Source organism: Python bivittatus, unplaced genomic scaffold (genome assembly GCF_059951505.1).
Source record: "Python bivittatus isolate LINGU-HERP-01145 unplaced genomic scaffold, Pbiv_v1 ctg000700_np1212, whole genome shotgun sequence".
Lineage (NCBI taxonomy): Eukaryota > Metazoa > Chordata > Lepidosauria > Squamata > Pythonidae > Python > Python bivittatus.
The window spans coordinates 24,779,321-24,802,009 of record NW_028277098.1 but is presented as its reverse complement, the minus strand read 5'-3'; the positions used below and the strand labels follow the sequence as shown (position 1 = coordinate 24,802,009).

General features: G+C 38.9%; 1 protein-coding gene across 3 annotated transcripts in view; it reads left to right on the top strand.

Moving 5' to 3' along the window:
• PLPPR5 (phospholipid phosphatase related 5) overlaps positions 1–22,689 on the top strand; it is a 90,354-nt gene that overhangs the window by 22,825 nt on the left and 44,840 nt on the right. The window contains exon 1 of one of the 3 annotated variants that reach the window (XM_088153989.1): positions 22,033–22,165. The exons of the other annotated variants lie outside the window; for them this stretch is intronic. Coding sequence (XP_088010115.1) covers positions 22,151–22,165 — 15 coding nt within the window. The 5' untranslated portion in view covers positions 22,033–22,150. Of the gene's footprint in view, positions 1–22,032; positions 22,166–22,689 lie in introns of those variants that run through there. 3 annotated transcript variants of the gene reach the window in all.

Sequence of the window (22,689 nt, the reverse complement as noted above, 5' to 3'; positions counted from 1 at the left end):
TTCTTCCTGTATAGGCCTACCCTAGTATAATTCAAAATAGCAGCTGTGTTAATTGAATAGACATAAGATGACCAAAAAATAGCATGGATTGACAAAGTTAATAATGGTAGGAACCAGCACAGCCTCATTACTGAAGCAACTAGCTGATAAATCCAGCTCATACTCAGGATGGGAAATGATTGACCTTTTATAGAAAACTAAACATTTACTATTCATTTTGAAGTCTGGGAAATTAATCATGTTCCATAATCCAGTTACCTTTAAAATGATTGGACAGAATCTCTGAATTTAAATTCTACTACTTAGACCAGTGATGGCGAACCTATAACACACGTGTCAGAGGTGACATGCCACAACGTTTTGGGTGACACACCAGTGTTCACCAACGCCCAACAACTATTCTCTCTGTTTGAGTTACCAAAGAAATTGAGTTTGTTTTTACTTGTATTTCATTTTTGTAATTATTTGATGTTTCTTTATATAATACATAGCACCACACATGTTTGGACTGTATTTTTTTTTTTTTGGTAAATAAATGAATATGTAAAGAATTGTTTCTCTTTTGTGTGTGTGTGTGTGAGAGAGATATGCCAGCAGAGTCAAGCTAGGCATTTTCTGAATTTTGGATACGCTGAGCCCAAAAGGTTTGCCATCACTGAGTTAGACTTTAGTGATCTTTATGAAAGAAAGTAGGCAAGAGAAGGAAATAGAACAAGACATGAATTATTCCATCCTTGGCTGATAACACCAACCATCCTGCGACACATATTGTTGGTATCTAGCCATGCTTTTTCTGAAAAGAGGCACTAGTTCTGGACTCCACAAATGATAGACATGGATTTCAGCAGGAGAGGCTGGGGGGTGGGCAAGTGATGAAATATGCATTATGATGCCACAGTGCACACCCTATTCCTTATGTACTTCTGTCATGTTGACATGATGCCTGTTGTGTCATCGTGGCATCATCAGGTTTAGGAACAGTCACCTATGATGATGGTGTCTTTTCCAAAGCATGATTTCAGTCTGAAATAATCAAATAATTCCATATTTTTCTTTTAAGGCAGTAAAATTAATCAATTAAAATAGAGTTTTAAGAATTATTTCAGTACCTTGTGTATACCCACACAGTCCTGTTTACACACAATTGTGAGAAGAAAGTGTAGAGCGATTCAAATTGATGTTTTGCCCACTCCCTTTTCAGGCTGAGTACCATTGTGGTATTATTGTGGTAGTGTTGTCTCTTATTATTTGTTCTTGTTCTGTTGGTTTTTAATCTTGCCTTTGCCACCTAGAGTCATAATTGCAAGATGGGTGGTTATATAAATTGAATCAATCAATCAATCAATCAATCGTACAAATATGTGCATATTTGCAAGTTGTGTTTTGCAATTGCAGATTATTGTTATAGTCTGTACTAGTTGTCTTTGTATGACATACTGAACCACAAATGAACAAAGTACATTTTAGCTTAGCATGTGTTAAGGACCCGGCCTGTATCATTAGTTTATAATTCAGGATAGCAGCAGCTCTCTTGGGTTTTCCAACTAGAAATCTGGGATCTTTTGAATGCAGAGCATGATTTTATTTTACCTCTGAGTTATGGTTCTTTGACCTGCTTTCATGACAGGTAATATAATGCATTCTCTATGAAATTCAAGCATAGCTAACCAAAGAAAACCCACCATTCAGTGCAGATGATATATCCATGTTTCAGAATGTATTTTATTATAAATTTATGAACATTAGGATTTATGTTTATAATCTGAAGTAACAATAAAACCTGTTCATTTCTGGATGCATCACCACTTGTATTGAAGTCTGCATAATTCTTTCTTTCTTTCTTTCTTTCTTTCTTTCTTTCTTTCTTTCTTTCTTTCTTTCTTTCTTTCTTTCTTTCTTTCTCTTTCTCTTTCTCTTTCTCTTTCTCTTTCTCTTTCTCTTTCTCTTTCTCTTTCTCTTTCTCTCTCTCTCTCTCTCTCTCTCTCTTTCTTTCTTTCTTTCTTTCTTTCTTTCTTTCTTTCTGCAGTTTTGAGAGCTTGTTGGAGAAATTGTCATTTAATAGGAGATGACTCACTCAATTCCATTGTTTTTTGATAATTCAGAATAAAATTTTGTACAAGTTGCTCTGTAAAACAATAGTTCATATTTTCTAAAACAAAAAAATTAATTTAGAAATCTAGAAATATCACTTAACTCCTACATAAGCCAAGACCATGTTGCTCCAAAGAGGGCAATTTCTAGTTTATCAGGATAAGGAACTTCCAGTTGGTATGTTTATCTGTGTCCAGTTTAATTTATATCCTTAGGCAAGAGGATAAATTGATGGGGAAATGGAACTGGTGGCAGTTGATGCTTTCAATTCAGGTTCCGCTAGTGTCCTGTATTCACTTTGTAACCATAAGCAAGCTTTTTGCCTGTGTCTTCAGTCAACTGGATATGGCAGAATGAAATTAGAAGTTAAGTTGATGGCGTCTCAGCTTTTATTTCTTCTTTGAATTAATTGCAGATATCCTTTTAGCTTAGTTTTGTGTTTGCTGGTAAAGATGGTAAACTGCTTGGCAACTTTTATTGTAAACTAAAAATTGAAGATTTTTTTTTATGGATAAAGAAATAAATAAGATGTCTCCCACCAAATATCTGGAAACCCATCAGTCCATTCAGTGAATATGTTTTTCAGTTTGCAGTACTTTTCCTGACGTTCGTTCTTAAATTTAATTACTTTTAATAATCATGGGATATAACACATAACCCTTCTGATGTCCTTTACTCCTGGTAAAATTAATAATTTTATTATTAACAAAATAATACATAGTATATAATTAACATGTACATTAAAGTGAAAACTTTTTAAAAGGTAAAAGTTCTATTCAGTTATTTTCCCTGCTGTAACTATCAATTTCTGACATATGGAAGGAAAGTGAAATTGTGCCCATTGGTTTGGCTCAGCTCTGCCCTGCATATGTATTCAAGTGTGGACAGACTTAATATGAATAATCTACAGGGAGTCCTTGGTTAACAGCTGCTCTGTTTAGCGACTGTTTGAAGTTACAACGGCACTGAAAAAGTAACTTTACCACAGGCCCTTGAACTTAAGACCATCACAGTGTCCCATGGTCATGTGATCACCAGTTGTGAGCTTCACAGCCAGCTTCCAGCAAGCAAGGTCAATGGAGAAGTCGGCTGTAAAATCACAAGTCATGGTCATGTGATGTTTTGCTTAACAACTGCTTTGCTTAGCGATGGAGTTGCCAGTCCCAATTGTGGTTGTTAAGTGAGGACTACCTGTACTTATGTAGGCCTCTTTATACATTTGGGAGCCTGTTCACACATAAAATGATGTGTACATAGAAGCCCTTGTCACATGAGGGGATGAAAAAAGGTACTCTTTCATTAAGCAGCATTTTTGCTGCATGCAGCAGTGTATCGGAGCTTAGGATACCAAAAGGTATCTCCCTCTGACTTTCTGACCCCTGCTTGTGCTTTTCACACTGTTCAGAATTGGAACATAAACCACAGGGCTATCTGCTTTGCAGCAGAACCTTGGCATACTGTCTCCAACATACAGCAAAGCCCAACATACAGCAAAGCCATAACTCCATCCCCTGTGCCTTCCCCCATGTGAAATATGTTTATATTAGTATACAGTTGCAATCAAAATTATTCAACCCCCATTGCAAACCAGGTTTATTGTCAAAATGTACAGACTTTCAGCTGTTTGCAATGAACAAATCAAACAAAAGCAATTGAAATAGCTCAACGCAATGAATGCTTCAAGTGGTTTCCCCAAATTCAACTGAAAATGCAACTTATAATGACTTCTTCAGTCTCAGAATTATTCAACCCCCTGAATATAATCCCTCACAACAGCACAAATATGCAAAACAGGTGTTGTCTCAAGCACACCTGATGCAACTAATCAAGGGCTTCATTAGTTAATATGGCTAAGTCAAAAGAATGGTCCAAAAAGCTAAGAGAAGAGATTATCGACCTTCACAAACAAGAAACAGGATACAAAAAGATAGTGAAGGCATTGAATGTTCCTAGAGACACCATTGGAAGCATAGTTCGCAAGTTCAAAGTTAAAGGAGCAGTGGTTGCACTACCTGGACGGGGCAGAAAAAGGAAACTATCAACGGCTGCAACCAGATTTCTGAGAAGGCAGGCTGAGAAAAACCCTCGAGCGACTGCAAAAGACCTGCAGCAAGACTTGGTGGCAACAGGCACTGAGGATAGTAAGGAGTATGAGTATGAGTAAGTAAGCTCAGTGAGCATAGTAAGGAGCATACTAAATGCAGAAGGTTTCCATGCCAGAACTCTGCTGCTGACCCAAAAGCGCAAGAAAAGTTGGCTCCAATATGCTCAAAATCATATAAATAAGCCACAGAAGTTTTGGGATTCTGTTCTGTGGAGCGGTGAAACAAAACTGGAACTGTTCGGCCCGATGGATCAGCGGTATGTCTGGAGGAAGAAGAATGAAGCATACACTGAAAAGAACACTCTTTTTAAGAGTTAACACTCTGTTAAGCATGGTGGTGATGCTCTGGGGCTGTTTTGCATCCTCTGGCACTGGAAACCTGCAGCATGTGGAAAGCAAGATGGATTCATTGAAGTATCAGGAAATCCTAGGAGAAAATGTCATGCTGTCTGTGAGGAAGCTGAAGCTTGGGCGTCATTGGACCTTCCAACAGGACAATGATCCCAAGCATACCTCAAATTCCACCAAGGCTTGGTTGCAGAGGAAGTCCTGGAAGATTCTACAGTGGCCATCACAGTCACCTGACTTAAACCCCATAGAAAATCTCTGGTGGGATTTGAAGAAGGCGGTTGCAGCACGCAAACCCAAGAATATTACTGAACTGGAGGCCATTGCTCATGAGGAATGGGCTAAGATTCCTCAGGAATGCTGCCAGAAGCTGGTGTCTGGCTATGCATCTCATTTGCAGCAGGTCATAATAGCAAAAGGGTGCTCTACTAAGTACTAAAGATGCTTGCCATGAAAGGGTTGAATAATGTTGAGACTGGAGAAGTCATTATAGGTTGCATTTTCAATTGAATTTGGGGAAACCACTTGAAACATTCATTGTGTTGAGCTATTTCAATTGCTTTTGTTTGATTTGTTCATTTCAAACAGCTGAAAGTCTATACATTTTGACAATAAACTTGATTTGTAATGGGGGTTGAATAATTTTGATTGCAACTGTATGTAGTGTTCCCATACATGACCGAGGAGCCTGATTTTGCTAGCATTTCTCCTTACTTTATTAGAAGAACTGATACAGCCGCCTATCTCACATAGCAATCCTAGGTGGCTCAAAACAACCAGCAAAAACAATAAGATAAAAACAGAGCACACCCTTTCTATCAGGTGGCAGATAAACCATACTGTTATCTTCCTGTAACAGTATGTGAGTATGATCTTGGGAGACAGGAGGAAGAGAGGCAGCTTAGACAATGGTCTGATAAAATTTGAGTCCAAAGGAGGAGGGGTGGTGAAAGCATTTCAGAAGGGACCCTCCCTAGTTTTCAGGAGAGTAAAAGTGAGCGACCGGGGGGGCGGGGGATACTTTCAGACTTGCAGGATTCTATTAATGTAACCTTACAATAAAGATAGCGCTAGTACTCCTGGGTACTTCTTGTCCGGACCCCTTCGCAAGGCTGACATCTCCTGACTCAATCGCATCCTAGCTCAACTCTTGGGGGAAGAGCCAGGTCTTCATGGCCTTCTGGAAGGCTAAAAGGGCAGGGGCCTCTCAAATCTCAGGAGGCTATTTCAGAGGATTGGGGTGGCTACAGAGAAGGCAGGCCTCCAAGGTCCCATCAGAGGACAGAATTTAAGGAAAGAACCTGAAGCATGTCCCCCCTACTGTATGTAGTGGGATGGGCACATATCCTTGGGGAGAGATGGTCCCACAAATAACTTGGCCCTTGGAGGAGCTCTGCACTTAACAATGATGCTTATGTGATGTGTTATCACCCACTGCCCAAATGCATGGAGAAATTTACTTTGCATTATAATGCTTAACACTTGCCATCTTCCTCGTTGGTGTTAGGCAACAGAAAAGGGTTCAGTGTATTATTTTTTAAGGGAATTCTATAGTTTTCTGTATTAGAGATTTCCATTCTTTGTCATTTTGTTGTTGTTTTGCAGAATTTCTTTTACTGATTTTCCATTTGTTTTGTGCTTACTGCTAGTTTTTGCTGTTTTGAGTGTTTATTTGGGAGGTTGTATTTTTAATTATTTTAATATTGGGTGGTTCATGGAATCTGTGTTGGTATGTGGGAATGACCTTGGGGGAGGGGAGGAAGACCCACCGTCCAGGCAGTTCTGATAAGAGGCAGTTCAGTCCGCAGGTGGGGGAAAAGCATGGGAAGAATTTCAGAATTCTCCCTAGTTTTCTGGAGACTAAAAAGAATGGAGGGGAGAAATACTTTCAGTCTTGCAAGATTCTGTTTATTGTAACCTAGCAATAGAGATAGTGCTGATGCTCCTGGTTGTGCTTCTTTTCTGGACTACCTCAAACTGCTAACAGAATCATAGAGTAGGAGAGACAACTTAGCCCGTTGACTCCAATCTCCTGCCCAGTGTAGGAATTTAAATTAAGGCATCCTACACAGGGTGACATATAGTCTCTATTTGAACATATAAAACTTGAACACTTGAACAGGAAAGGTAGTATACAGGAAAGGTTAGTATGAGGGACATTTTTCTAGCGTTCATTCAGAATCTGCCTTCCTACAATTCAAATTCATTATCCTGCATCCTGCGTTTCAAAATGAAAGAGAATGGGTCTGGACTTTCTTCTGTGTGATATCCTATGAGGTATTTGAAGAGTGGTATCTTATTAAAAATTGAAGTTGAATGAAACTCTAAGACCTGACAATATTTTTGCAATATACTATAAGACTTTCCCAAAAAAAATGGTTAAATCATTACTCAGGTAATGCATGAGATTCAGGAATGTGAAGAACGTGCATCACAGTAAGAACCCTTTATCTGTTTGATTTACAGCAATACTTGCAAAGAGAATAAAGGGTTTTTAAAATGGATTTGATACATCATGATCAAACTGGATTTGTTCCAAAGAGATACATGAGAAACAATATCAGATATATCATGAATATTATCAACAAGATAAATCAGAAAACCAAAAAACAAGAAAGCTGTTACTATTTTATTTGATCCACAGAAAGCCTTTGAAAACGTAGAATGGTCTTTCATGCTTGCAGTTTTGCAAAAGGTGAATTGTAGCTCTAATTTGTTTACATGGATACAGAGAATTTACAGAAAACAAGCAGCCAAAATAATAGTAAATGATTCTCTATCCTAACAGTGCCCTTTGTGCACAAGACTAGACTGCCCTTTCTCCCTCCTTATTTTTGTTGGCACTAGAGCCACTTGGCAATGAAGATACATCAAGAAAATAAAATTTCAGGACTCAAACTAGCGACTATAAGATGAACTATGTAGAGATAATATTGTACTGACAGTTACCCAGCTGAAGAACTCTTTGGTATAATATATATAGAATATATACAGCAATATGGCTCTGTATCAGGTTTTCAGAACAGTAAAGATAAAATTGAAATGTTGTCATGGAACTTAACAGAGGAAGAAATGCAACACCTATACTTAATAGGCACTACTGCAAAGAAGGTAACATAGATAGGAATTTATTTGACCAATAATAATAGATCTCTATAAAAATAATCATTTGCAGGTTTGTAAAATGGAACAGTTGACTTTTCAAGATGGAGACTAACTAAACTAAAATTATCTTGTTTAGGAAAAATAGCAGCCATTAAAATGAATATTGTACTAAGACTTAATTTTGCCTTCCAAATGATTCCAGTAAATATTGTAAACAAGTGTGACAAGCAAATAATGAATAGGAATAGATATGCAACAGTGGGGATTCTAATGGAAGAAGAATATTGAATTTTCATTGAATATTATATATCTAACTAAAATGGATAGTTCATTTTCTAAAAATTGTTGGAAATTTAATGACTAGGTCAGAATGTTCTTTGATATCAGGTGGCAATGTTATAAAGCTCAACAATACTGGAAAATGATTTATATGTTAAAAGTTGAATTTTTCTTTTCAATTTGCAATATTCTTATTAAACTTTACTAAACTATCTATCCCTGGAAAGTATACTGAATTTGTGTTGTACATGTTAACTGCTGCATGGATACTTTATGTCTCTTATTGGAAAGGGCATTTGATCCCCTCATTAGAAGAATGCCCAGTCAAGTTATGGGAGTCTGGTTCGATGCCCAGAATAACTTCGTATCTTAATGTAAAACTGACATAGAATTTAATACAGTTTGGAAACCATTCCTAGATTATAATTTAAAACACTTGTACCTTATAAAAATTTTAGTTTCTCTTTACCTCAAGTCTTAATATTTCAGTTTTATGGGGCATCTTAAATTGGAACAGACATTTAGTAGTATAGACAAAATTTATTGTCTAAAATTTCATTTTATAATCAAATTGTGCTGGTTACTGTTACTATTTAGAGTTTAATAGTGATTTTCAGGTTGTTGAAAGATATACTCAGTTATTCTTAATGAATTAATGAAATAAAATACTGAAAAAAATTAATTTGTAAATCTGTTTATTTACCTGCACCCAACTCTTTCACCCCTTGTTCTTGTTCTTTTTTTATTATATATTATTTCCTAAAATATTCAATAACAGTATTTTTAAAAAGGGAGGGTTTTCCATCCTGCTGTGTTTTTCCCGCAGGTGCAGGGTCCACTTTTTTCAGAACAACCGAGTATTGATCCATTTCAACAGGAATTGACCAACCAGCTTCTCGCCGGAGCCTGACGTTGTGGGCTGAGAGAGAGTGACTGGCCCAAAGTCACCTAGCCAGTTTTCATGTGGTACTAGAACTCAGTCTCCTGGTTTCTAGCCTGGCACCTTAACCACTAGACCAAATTGGCTATTATAAAACAGTGTTTGTTAGTTAGTTAGTTAGTTAGTTAGTTATGAGATTTATCCCCACCTTAGTCCTTAATAAGCTCAAGGCAGTTAAAGATACTAATACAAATAAAACAATAATTATAATTAGAAAATTACATTAATACATCAGATTACAATAATAATTTAAACTAAACTTGGTGCTAGCAACTAAGCTTAATCCACAAAGGCCTTCTGGAAAAGTCAGTTTTTTACGAGTTCTTAGAAGGCCATGAGAATGAGAGCCAGCCTCACCTTATGGACAAGCCATTCCATAGGAAGGAAGACTCTACAGAGAACGCCCACTGCCACACCTCCAGGTAGGTAGGTACCCTTAGTAGGTTTTCTCTGATTGTTCAGATTGGGTGAGCAGAAGCAGTTTGGAAAAGGCAGTCTCTTAGATCTCAAGTGACTACTTCCAATGGGTTACCCAAATTCAAATGGTGGCTCCCAAGTAACATTCACTCTCAACATGGCCCTGCAGCTCCCCAACTCTCCAACATTTTTGGGGTGCACTGGCCCACACACACTCAGATGGGGAGCCTAGTTTCTGTGGGTCTCTACCAGCCACCCTGCTGAACATATTATTTTTGTGATCCAACTGCTGGAATATTTTGTCAAACCTACATTTTCCGATTTCTCAGTTGTGGGTTCCTAGAAAAATGAATTAAGAAAAATAGTGATACCTTAAGATTGTATAAAAATGTTTTATAATCTAACATTGCACCTAGTCCTAGACAGCACCATTTCAGCCTCCAAGCAGATGCTTATATCATTGGATGTTCTTCACACAAGAACAACAAAAATGTGCCCATATGGAATTACACCAACTGGATTCAAACCTACTCTTCTCTGTGATACAAGGAGAATATTTTGTTTTCATTTTTTTTTAATTTGACTATTTAGTCCATGTGACTATTTAGTCACATGTTCTATGACCTGGAATGGTACAGCTGATATCCACAACACAATAATACACAGTCTAAATTATCTCACAGATTGGCAGAGAAATAAAATGGATAAGATGCTATAGCTCATATCAGAGCTGCAATATAATCTGAGCACATAGCTTATAAACAGCTAGAGAGGCTCTGAATTTCACTTAAAAGTCATTAATATCAGTAGATTATTTTCTTGGTTATATTAAAAATGCCTGTGACCCTTGACCTTTGAAACAGATATTGAAATATTTCCCAGTGACCAAATATGTCAAATGTATTATTCTTGATCCTCTGTGGTGCCATATTTGCTTTAGGAATCCACTGATTCAAAAATCTTTTTGATTAAAATTCATATTATAATTGCTCTGATAGACAAGAAGCGGAATTCTATAAAATGCTACAAGAGAGCCAATGAATCCTTGAGAACAAAGAGGTGCATGATAGTGAATTACAAAGTAACAAAAACCCTTTTGTGACTTCAATCAACCAGAAATAGCTAGGCATATTTAAGATAAATTTTATCAATGCATTCAACAAAGGAAAAGTCAGAAGGTTTTGTAGCTCACCTAAAAGCCATTTTCACCATAAAGTAAGCGTCAAACCAACTTTACAGAAAAACTATAGAGAGAAGTCTGAGAACAATCAATGTTACTATCACCCAAAGATCATGGCCTTCATTGTCTGGATTCCAGTAGGTATGAAACTGAGGCTCAGCAATAATCTCAAGTTTGACACCCTCACTTTACTGACATAATAAAGACCTGAAAACTGAGCAATAAAGCGAGTTCTAAACTCCATTTAGTGATCCTTGTGCATCAGAGGTTCTTATTCATAAGTAATATGGATGATGGTCTCTATAGAAGTGACAACCTATACACATAATGAAACAGTAAAGATTTACCTGGGAGTCTCTCTTGGGAGACTGGTGGTATATAAAAACTATACATACTGTATGTATATACTTAAGTATATCTGGGCTTAGCACTATTTTAAGAGGAAAATAAGATCAGCTGTAATAAAACAGAAGACAAAACTTTTCACTGGAAATTGAGAACTTTGTAGAGCCTAGCTTGCTTTATGCAGTAGCTATGCTGTTCAGTAGTTACGTTCCTCAATGGGCCATATGATGTAACCAGTGAAATGTCTTTTTATAGATGAAATACAAAGGGCTCTGTTCCTTGAAAACAGAGTACCACGTGTGTATTATTTTTATGCAGTGAAATGATGGGTAAGCATATGCCAAGGGAAAAGGAACGTAATGAGTTTCCATCTGTTTGACTTGGCATTCAGCTTTGCAGGATGTAATGATAGTTTCGCCTGTTTAAGGAGAGCTGATGGATGTTCCAGTCTGTTCATATTGAAACATGGTCTATGGACATTTTTTGTTTCTAATCATAGACATTGCCTGTGCAGTGAAAGGAGTATAAAAATGTCCAGCATTTCCTTCTGGACATGCTGAGTTTGATTCCACTGACTGATGTCAACCCCATAACTAAATAAGATAATGCAATATTCAAAATGTTCTATTTTGAATAGGATCATATGTTACAATTCACAATGCTGTGGCAGCAAACTGGGACTTCATAATTAAGCCCATTATTACTAATGATACAAGTGAATCTCCATGATATAGCATGTCGTCTAAGGAGCAGATGGAATCAGTGTGTAGGCATCTTGTGGGACTGGAACTGTGGATGAACGGATACCAGGAACTCGTGTTCGTGATCACCAAATGCTTATTTTATTATTTATAGAAAAGTCATAGTACACATGCTAAGAAGAATTACAATTTATACAGTGTCAATAAGATTCTGATTGTTTTAGATAATAAGATAAAGATTATTAGGACTTACCAAATTATTCTAGTGGGGAACAACAACTTTCAGCTTGGACATGTTTAAAAATTTGGTGGCTGCATAGTGTTTGTGTGATGTTCACTCTCTGTTTAAGTCTGAAGGCATGGTTACAGAAGGGCTAGGTAACACTGCCTCATGCAATAGACTGAAGCCTCAGTAGCTTTACAGTGGGGCAAAAAAGTATTTAGTCAGCCACCAATTGTGCAAGTTCTCCCACTTAAAAAGATGAGAGAGGCCTGTAATTTCCATCATAGGTATACCTCAACTATGAGAGACAAAATGGGAAAAAAAATCCAGAAAATCACATTGTCTGATTTTTAAAGAATTTATTTGCAAATCATGGTGGAAAATAAGTATTTGGTCACCTACAAACAAGCAAGATGTCTGGCTCTCACAGACCTGTAACAACTACTTTAAGAGGCTCCTCTGTCCTCCACTCGTTACCTGTAGTAATGGCACCTGTTTGACCTTGTTATCAGTATAAAAGACACCTGTCCACAACCTCAAACAGTCACACTCCAAACTCCACTATGGCCAAGACCAAAGGGCTGTCGAAGGACACCAGAAACAAAATTGTAGACCTGCACCAGGCTGGGAAGACTGAATCTGCAATAGGCAAGCAGCTTGGTGTGAAGAAATCAACTGTGGGAGCAATAATTAGCAAATGGAAGACATACAAGACCACTGATAATCTCCCTTGATCTGGGGCTCCATGCAAGATCTCACCCCATGGGGTCAAAATGATCACAAGAACGGTGAGCAAAAATCCCAGAACCACATGGGGGCACCTAGTGAATGACCTGCAGAGAGCTGGGACCAAAGTAACAAAGGCTACCATCAGTAACACACTACGCTGCCAGGGACTCAAATCCTGCAGTGCCAGACGTGTCCCCCTGCTTAAGCCAGTACATGTCCGGGCCCGTCTGAAGTTTGCTAGAGAGCATTTGGATGATCCAGAAGAGGATTGGGAGAATGTCATATGGTCAGATGAAACCAAAGTAGAACGTTTTGGTCTAAACTCAACTTGTCGTGTTTGGAGGAGAGAGAATGCTGAGTTGCATCCAAAGAACACCATACCTACTGTGAAGCATGGGGTGGAAACATCATGCTTTGGGGCTGTTTTTCTGCAAAGGGACCAGGACGACTGATCCGTGTAAAGGAAAGAATGAATGGGGCCATGTATCGTGAGATTTTGAGTGAACACCTCCTTCCATCAGCAAGGGCATTGAAGATGAAACGTGGCTGGGTCTTTCAGCATGACAATGATCCCAAACACACCGCCCGGGCGACAAAGGAGTGGCTTTGTAAGAAGCATTTCAAGGTCCTGGAGTGGCCTAGCCAGTCTCCAGATCTCAACCCCATGGAAAACCTTTGGAGGGAGTTGAAAGTCCGTGTTGCCCAGCGACAGCCCCAAAACATCACTGCTCTAGAGGAGATCTGCATGGAGGAATGGGCCAAAATACCAGCAACAGTGTGTGAAAACCTTGTGAAGACTTACAGAAAACGTTTGACCTCTGTCATTGCCAACAAAGGATATATAACAAAGTATTGAGATGAACTTTTGATATTGACCAAATACTTATTTTCCACCATGATTTACAAATAAATTCTTTAAAAATCAGACAATGTGATTTTCTGGATTTTTTTCCCCCACTTTGTCTCTCATAGTTGAGGTATACCTATGATGAAAATTACAGGCCTCTCTCATCTTTTTAAGTGGGAGAACTTGCACAATTGGTGGCTGACTAAATACTTTTTTGCCCCACTGTATGTCAAGAAGAGATGCTCTGAAGTTTCTTGAGTTGGGGAAGCAATACCCTGCAACATTTCCTACTCACTCATCAGATCTGTTTTATTGCTAAGTGTAATTTATGTTATGGATTAGATGTAAATGGAGATTTGAAAGAAAGATGGGGAAGGGAATTCTTCCCCATCTTTTTTCTGAAATGTCACTAAACAATTTTTCAATTGGAAAGTTAGAATTTGGGGGATTCTTTTTAAAATGTCTGTTATCAACTATTTTCTCTTTTTGTATAAGGCTTAGAAGTATTGGAGTTGCTGTTTACTCCCTCACAACAGTTTGCAGTAATCCTGAAATAACTTACATAAGACAATAGAGCACATTAGGTCGTTAGGACTGTTTGGCACTAACAGGGAAGTCTGTCTGTAACAAACAAATCACCAAATAGGATGTTGTGGGGATTTATTTAATTTGCATGTTTAGGTTATTATGCACACTATGCAGATTACATCACTTGCATCAATTTATGTCATTTGAATTATGGCATTTCACAAATGTCATAAATCACAGTAGAATTTTGGTCCACCACACGCAATGTGCATGAAATCTAAGCCTGGTAAAATTGGGCTTCACTGAATCAGCTGTTGTTTACATAAAATAAGGGCTGGTGTGTGTGTGTTTTAAATCAATAAATATAGCAAATGATGTATTTTTGTGTATTTAGGCAAACTTTGAGATTTCCGACTCCGTAAAATGTTAAAAAGAATGTACATGCCACCCTATTAAAAGTAATAATTATATTTCCATTAAATCTAGTTGGTTAATCTGCTGGAGATTTATCTGAAAGATGAAATAGCAGCAAATATATGTTGTCGTTTGTCAGATTCATATTTAGAAGTAGATCAAAGAGGTGATAGAAACACTAGTGTAGTTTCTACACTATATTAATTTTAATACAGCAGCTGTGAATTTGGTTTTATGGAGTTATGCTAATTTATTATATGCATTGTGTAACCTTGTTTTAATGTCACAAAAATAAGCACCATAGCAGTTTTAAGTAGCAGTGATATTTTTTCTATCATAACTAAACCTTAAAAATTTTGTACTCCCTTTTTTTAAAAAAATCATTGTTTGATTTCTGTTGAGAAACTACCGATGTAACAAAATTGGAGATATTGTTTATAGAAATTTGAGATGCAGTTATAATGTGATTTGTGGTGCTTGTGCAGTTAGCAGAATCCTTACTCTGTATTCATTCATTTATATTTGACTACAAAAAACAGTATGAGATCTGTCTGTAAAATGGAGATTAATTAAAATAGAGGGTATCTTGATGGAAATTTTGTGCAACAGTAGGATTTTACAATACACCATGCAACATCTTCTATATATGAATGTTAGATAATGGCAGGTATATATACAGTACCCATATTTTACAAATGCAGTGAAAATGTGCAGTTTTGTGGGTAGAATGATATCTAACTCTAATGTCAGTTACATTTGTGCTATCAGATACTTTGTGAATTGCCTGTAGTTGACTATTTGGCATTACATTCTGTAAGTTTTCATGCTAACTGTTGCAACTCATCAAGATCTGCAGTTTACCATTAAATTTGCAGGGTTGAGTAGTGAAGGGAATATGAAATTCTCTGCTCCCTTCAGTACCAAGGTTGATTTTAAATGGCATGAGCATGCTCCTAGATTTGCACGGTAATGTTTATTGTCTTTGATGTAGAGACAAAGAAATTAGAACCAATAATTTGCATATATTTTTAGTTCAGACACTGCCAAGCTGTTGGCTGAGGGTCTGAATGATTTGCAGCAAATGTTAGTTTGATGCAATGAGGAGAATGGATCTGAAAATTAAGGTATCAAACTGCAAGGAATGTATGTTTGACAAGGAAAAGAGTGAGAACAATTGCAGGTTGCACATGAGTAACAAGAACTAGAGCAAGCAGATGGATTAGTATACGTTATTTTCTAAATATGGGAAATGGAGAAATCTTAAGGTGTGCAAATGCTGGTAGAAGCATAGTAGATTACAACTTTTCTGTCTTCTGTATAATGTGTTTTACCTCAAAATGGAACAGTTCCCAGTTTCAGTCTGACTGAAACAGATTCTAGTTTCGGTCGTAGTATGTATTCTAATCAGTAACATAACCAGTTAAATTCACCCACAAAGGTATTGTGTTCTTTTCCCTCAATAGGAGGAAAATAAGTGCTTATGAGGAAATTAAGCAAGGCTTTCTGTGTCTGTTCAAGGAAGGATGAACAAGGAAGTGCCACAGGAATGGCCCTAAGGGAAGGCTCAGCATAATGCCCTTGAAATTGCCATGGTTAGTTGCTTTGGAGTGCTTGGGGTTCTCTGAGCTTGGTTGTTTCCTTGCAAACATTTCGTTGCCTGGCTAGGTAACATCTTCAGTGCAACCAAGCTCAGAGAACCCCAAGGACTCCAGAGTTCAACCCTGAGCTACACATATTCGCTTCTATTGATAGTTGCTTTGTTACTCTTCTGACTTCTCAGTGCTCTCACCTCACAAATTAGTTTCATTTTACAGAAAGCTTAATTCTCATTTGCAAGAACACAAGGAGCCATGGCATACGCTGGTGGGTTTTTCTTCCAGTCAATACCTGTCAGCATGCAAAGTGGATTTCTTTGAGGTGGCAAGAGTTGCCAAAGAGGGGCAAACTTCTCCTTGCCCATTTTGGTTAACCTGAGATCAAGTCTTCAAGGTATTCCTAGAAGATGTTTCTTCTACTCTCAGTCACTCATGCCCTAATCACCTCTCAAATGGCCTATTGTAATGTTCTCTACATGCAGCTGCCCTTGAAGAGTGTCTGGAAGCTTCAGCTGGCGCAGAATGCAGCAGCAGAGACAATTATGAGTGCCTGTCATTCAGCACATGTGACACCTTTGCTCCATGAGCTGTACTGGTTGCCAGTATGCTTCCAGGTTCAATTCAAAGGGGCTGGTTATGACCTGTTAAGCCCTACATGGCATGGGGCCAGGATATTTGAGGGACCGCCTCTCTCTAGTTACATCTACTCATCCCATCAGGTCCAGCAGGAAAGGCATGTTGTGGGTCCTGTTGGCCAGGGAATTGCATTGGGTGAGACCTAGGAGGAAAGTCTTTTCTGCCATGGTCCCTGCTCTGTGGAACATCCTTCCCCCCGAGGTGAGGCTGGCCCCAACCCTGTGGGCTTTCCAGAAGGCCCTCAAAACATGGTTCTACCAACCAGCTTGGGGATCCCTTGACAGAATGGAGCCTGGTAGGTGGCTGTATGAGAGTTATTTGAATGCACTCTTTTGTATGCTTTTCTGCCATTTTGTTTTTTATCTTGTTTTTAATCTTTTAAATTTAAATTGGTTGTTTTTAATGGTTTTTATGTATTTGGACTGTTTTTACTATGTATGCTGCCTGGCGTCACTGTGTGAGATGGGTGGCTATAGAAATGTGATAAATAAATACATAAATACCTATCTGCAGGCAGTGTTTGCACTGCCTCCAGATTGGCTCTGTGTTCATGTGCTGCTGTCTAATTTCTGGCTACAGTTTGTCAAGAATTGCACTGAAGCTGTTTTGCAATGGGTATGCTACAGATCGGGTTAGCTTTGAGGACAGCCACTTTCCCATTAATGGAAACTCTTACATTACCCAGTTTTTCAGCTCCTGGGCTGACCCACATTGAACACAGGAATAGCATGCTATTGCTTTTGGTGTCCCTCAACTGAAAACACTCAGGTGTTTTGCAAAGTTCCAGATTTGATGAGGGTGAAGAAGGGGTTGGATATTGGGTTTTTTTCCCCCCACCTTCCTATTGTCAGCTGGAAGGTGCTTCATTGTCTTCAAGGGTGTCCATGGGGTGTGTGTCATAATGTGCAAGGTGTCAGTGTGATATTGTGATTTGAGCCTCACCTCTTTTGTGCTTGGGTGTCAGTACACATACAGAAGAAACAGATTTGGGGATGCAATGCTGTACTAACTCACTTTGTGGACACCACTGATGATCTCACTCTACATTTCAAGGTCAGTGGTAGATTGGTTTGAAATTGTTTCTGAGAAGTAGGAGGTAAAAATGATGCCAACATGGAAAGAATCTAAGTCGTCTAGTTGGCAGAGTAGTATTGATGGAGGACATGTTTATCTCTGTACTATATAGTAACGTGAAAGGTTCAAAGTAACAATAAATAATACTTTAGTTATTCTTTATGAAAATCTAGGATTGGCAAACAAAGCTGTTACTGTCAAATCATTTTGATTATCATTCCCTCCAGGTTAAGTCCAATTTATGTACCTTGTTTGAATACTATTCTATAGAAGGGTTTCAAGTAGAGAAGCTACATCTTTCAAATCATTGAGGTTAGACAGGAGATAAAAGAAGTTATCCAAATATAGGTAAACTGATTATAAAATTAAATGGTTCTTTGTACTTATATGCAGCAAAAGCCTTTGGGTTTTGAATGTGTGCATGTACTAGTTAGGAATTCAGAGGATTTTTTTTCTGGCTATAACTGGGATTATGAATCAGAATATTAATCTGCTGTCAGTGAAGCATGTATTACCCAATTTCTTTATTTTTATGTGTGTGTGTTATATCCTGCGGTGATACCTTTAACATTATTAAACATCTGTCTATCCCAGGTCCTTGGGAAGGACTCGATAGGTGGATAGAAATGTCAAATCCAGTCTAAACATCTGGCTGACTATGCGACCAACCATAAATATATAGTTTCTAGATAGCTTGGCTTACATAGAAAAGTGTGTAATTGTCTCAGGGTTCACCGTCCTTTCTGGACAGTTTATAGCACTGCACAATAAATGTAAAGATGCTTTACATATGTGATGATCCAGCAATCTATCTGTTAGCCCTTTGCAAAGCATGCTGGCATGAATGAATGGCTTTTCCTCTGAGTGCCAAGGCAGCTGTGTCATCTGGAAGGCTTGGCACAGCTGCATCAAAAGCTTTCTCCAGGTCTCTGCACATCATGTGTAAGCAGAGGGAAAGCTGCTGCTGGAACAGCCAGCAAAGCAAAGTAACTGTGCATGCATGCACATGCAGAAGTGACCTGAATCTAATTCAGAACATTTTAAAAACAAATCAGCTAATCTTTTTAAACCTGAAAAGTGAAGGAAAAGTACAGGCCAAGAAAGAACTGTTTAGATTCTTTTTGAGAACACCACATTGTACAGTATGCTTGGAATATACTATAAATATGTAATATTCTAGACCAGTGTTTCTCAACCTTGGCCATTTTAAGGTGTGTGGACTTCAACTCCCAGAGTTCCCCAGCCAGCATGCTGGCTGCGGAACTCTGGGAGTTGAAGTCCACACATCTTAAAATGGCTAAGGTTGAGAAACACAGCTGTAGACCAAGCCTGCACAACTTGTAGAGGTGAAAGGGGCATATTGATAAATTAAAAATCCTCACGGGCTGCAAAAGAATACCTGGCATGCAGATCAGCTGTTCTGCAGCTAGTGGGGCAGAGGCAGTGCTGGAGCTGGTGGTGGTGATGAAGCTTGGAGGCACTTGGCAGTGTGTCTTTTGGGGTGGTGGTGAATTTTTTACTTTTTAAAAACACCAGCGGGCCACACAAGGCTGCTTGGTGGGCTGCATGCAGCCTGTAGGCCAGATAGACTTAAGATTCTTGAAATTGGTGCCCTTCAGATGTGTTGGACTCTAACTTGCACATTCCTACCACCATGGCCAACACATCTAGAGGGCATCTGGTTGAAAAACACTGCCCTGCCCACTGTCTGTATCCTCAGAATAATTTCCTTTATAAATCTCTTTAAGCTGTTGGTTTCATTTTTAAAAAATGCTTTCACTTTTAAGTACAGTGTGGTACCTATTTTATTCCTTTTAGTCATTTACCTGTATTACTCTATTGAGTTTTATTGTCACATTCTTCTATTTTAATCATGTTCAGTGTTGCATTATTCCCATTATACTGACATGCTATAAAAAAAGTATTACACTATATCTAACCGAAGTTCTCAAATTTCTCTGCAAGTGTCTGAGAGTGATTATTTTTTACACTGATGTGTGATGGATAAAGTTCCAAGAAACATTAATTATATCGTTTCAGAAATAGGGGAGCATTATTCCTTTCTTCTTTTATTCCAGTAGTCTTCTAGCAGTGGTGTGTAGCTACAATTACTGCCCCTCAGGGACACCAGTGGGTTGGTTATGGTGGGGCCCCATAGAGTGTTCTGCCAATGATATCCTCTTCTATAACAGATCCATGATGAAATGATGCTGTCTCTCATTGTACTCTGTGCTGTCACCTCCATTCTGCCATGGCATCTGTAAAGTGCCAGTAGCCATGACAGTTCAATCAACATTTTTTGCTCTACTCCCACATAGTTCTTTATCACCCTCTTCACTTTAAAACAGGGATAGATGTGGGTGACATTCAAAAATGATCTCACCATCAGGTGGACTCTAATAATCTCCTTCCACATGAATTTTTAAGAGTGTAATTAAATGAAGACATGATGGCTTCAGTGATGGTTGTTCTTTTCCTCTCTCTGCCCATTTGTTTACTATTTTGTTTACTAGCTTGGTTTACCATCTTGCCTGATGAAGAGTTCTGGAAAACTTGAAGTTTGTACCTAATAAAGGTATTGTCCTCATATAAAATTCTGATTTTTTTCTATGACTTATGCAGGCTTAGACTTATGACTTTCTCAGTGTTGCTCCTCATCCTTATTGCAAGCAAGAAATATCAGAAAGGGTTGTCTGAGTCACACCTTGTTCTTTGGGAAAAAGGGAAATACAGGGAGTGAATCTCATTAACTGGGAATGAAACTTAACTTTGGTCTTGAGATGTTAGTTCCCTGGATATGACTTCATATGTCTGTCAATATCCCTAATGCTTATTTTAGCCACATAGAAATATCGAGTGTTCAGTAATGTGGGAAAAACAGAATGCTTTATAGACATTCTCCTAGTCTCTCTGGCAAATATATCACCAAAGTAGTTTCTATAATTTTTTTTTTTTTTTTGAGCAAAACAAGCAAATGGTATACTGAACCATGACTTAACTAAGAGATCTCTTTTTACTTGGTGAGAGGCAGCAGGCAGGTATCCAGGCTATGAATGTCTGAATGTAAGGAGACTAGGGCCCTCTGTGCTAAAAGAAGTTGTTTGGAGAACCAAACCAAGTTTGGGGAGGACAGGGCTGCTGGGATGGACTTGGGCATTTGGTCTTCATTCAAATCTATCCCCAAATTATTTAAATGGAGTCTTCACAGGGTCCCCTCATCCTTAGTCAGGTGCAGTGCTTTTCTATCCACTCATCCTTTGTTGTATTTATGTTAACACGTGCACCTTTATAAAATCACTTTCGTCACCGGGATGGTGGTGAAAGGAACAGCCTTGGCATATGGGGAATTAGGCCAGTCTGTAATGGTGGGAAGCAGATTGGTAATGATGTGCAGAAAGGGACCAAAGTAGAGGGGAGGTCTCAAGCAGTTCAAGGGCTCTAAGGCGCTCAATCCATCCACTCCCGATGATGGCCAGGAAGCCCATGATTGGTTCGTGCTATGCCAGTGCTCTTCTCCTGTTTCCTCCTGGAATTTTCCTAGCCAGGTGATTGCAGAAAGATTAAGTAGTCAGCTAAGAGGCTGGCCAAGGATGGAATGGAGATCCACAGCCTGTGAAAGATCTCATATCAACAGTTAAAGTTGTGGCCTTTCTGTTGTGCCTCCCTTCCTTTTGTTGCTGCCAGAGAAAATGATCACATTTGGACAGATTAACATGCAATGTAAGGTGCCTAGATTTTTATAAAGCAGTACCTACTTTCTCCCTCACCCCCATCCCAGCTAGAGTTGGGTAATTAACAATTTTAGACTCCTAAGCCCAGCAGGGATGGACATAATTGCAAATATAGTTTGAGTTCAAAGGGAAGCATGTCCCTGTTGCAACCAGAGTTCATGGGGCAAGGCAGGGTCAAACGGGTTAAGGTTTCAAGGAAGCTTCACAGCAAGAGTAGATAATCAAGAGTCAGCTACTACATAGTTCAAAGGAAAGTGCAAGGTGGGCTGTTGCATAAGTTGTTTTGACAGTAAACTGCATTCACCTGGGTCTTAAATAGAGGAAGTTTGCAATTCCTGTGTGAGCACAGTGGCCACTGATCAGTCCTGAGTGTCAGCACCAGATTGCTCCTAAGTAGATATGCTTATGCCAGTTGCTCTTCAATGCAACTGAGCACTCCTTTGCTTTCCTGCTGTTTCACTCTTCACATGAAGACAGGGGTGTCCTTGTGGGCTGGACGATGAGACTGTGGTTTCAGCCACAAGGGCTAGAGTTGGGGCTGGTGGACTATCTAGACCTGGAACTATCCCCATTGGGTCTGCACAGTGCTTTGCATTTCAACTGAGAAGAGATGCTCCAGAACACACGGAAGCATGAAAACAGATCTGGCAGTGACTCATTAAAGCAGCTGTATTTGCTTCCACAATCATGCAGCTGCAGCAGAAGCCTCCCTGCAACACCTGAGTGATCCTAGGAAAAGGTGCAGCTGCTACCATGCTCCTCCATGTGCTAAAACATCTCAGTGGAATTGAATCATTGCACAGCCTTATTCCCAGCTGCTTTGGTCTTCTTCCTCTTCTGAGGATCTCTCATCAACTGGGGGCATGACACATTTACAGGTACTCCTCATTTAGCAACCACAATTGAGACCAACAATTCCATTGCTAAGTGAAGTGGTTGCTCACTGGGAAATCACATGACCGTGACTGTGCTTTCCTTTTCCCCACTCCCATGTCCTTTGGAATGCTCACCCCGGTGCTGGGATAATTAGCAAGAAGGAAAACGAATGTTTGTATTTACATTCATTGGAGAGGAGGGGATTATAAGAGAATAAGCAGGCATACAATGGGGAATACACTGAGATCTTTGCATAGTGTGCTTGTGGCTCCCAGCCCCAAGCATACTCAGGGTTGCTGGTGCCGCCACATTCCTTTCAAAGTGTATTCCCCATTGTGTGCCTGCTTAGTCTCTTGTAATCCTTTCCTCCCCAATTTCTCCACTCTGCAAGGGGGGAAAAAAGGAAAAACAACAGGTCAGGCACAGGACAACGCATACTGACTGTAATGGCAATCAAGTGAATGAGGGACACTGCAAAGGTCGTAAATGCAGGCATTGTTCATCAAGTTATTTTTTCAGCACTGTC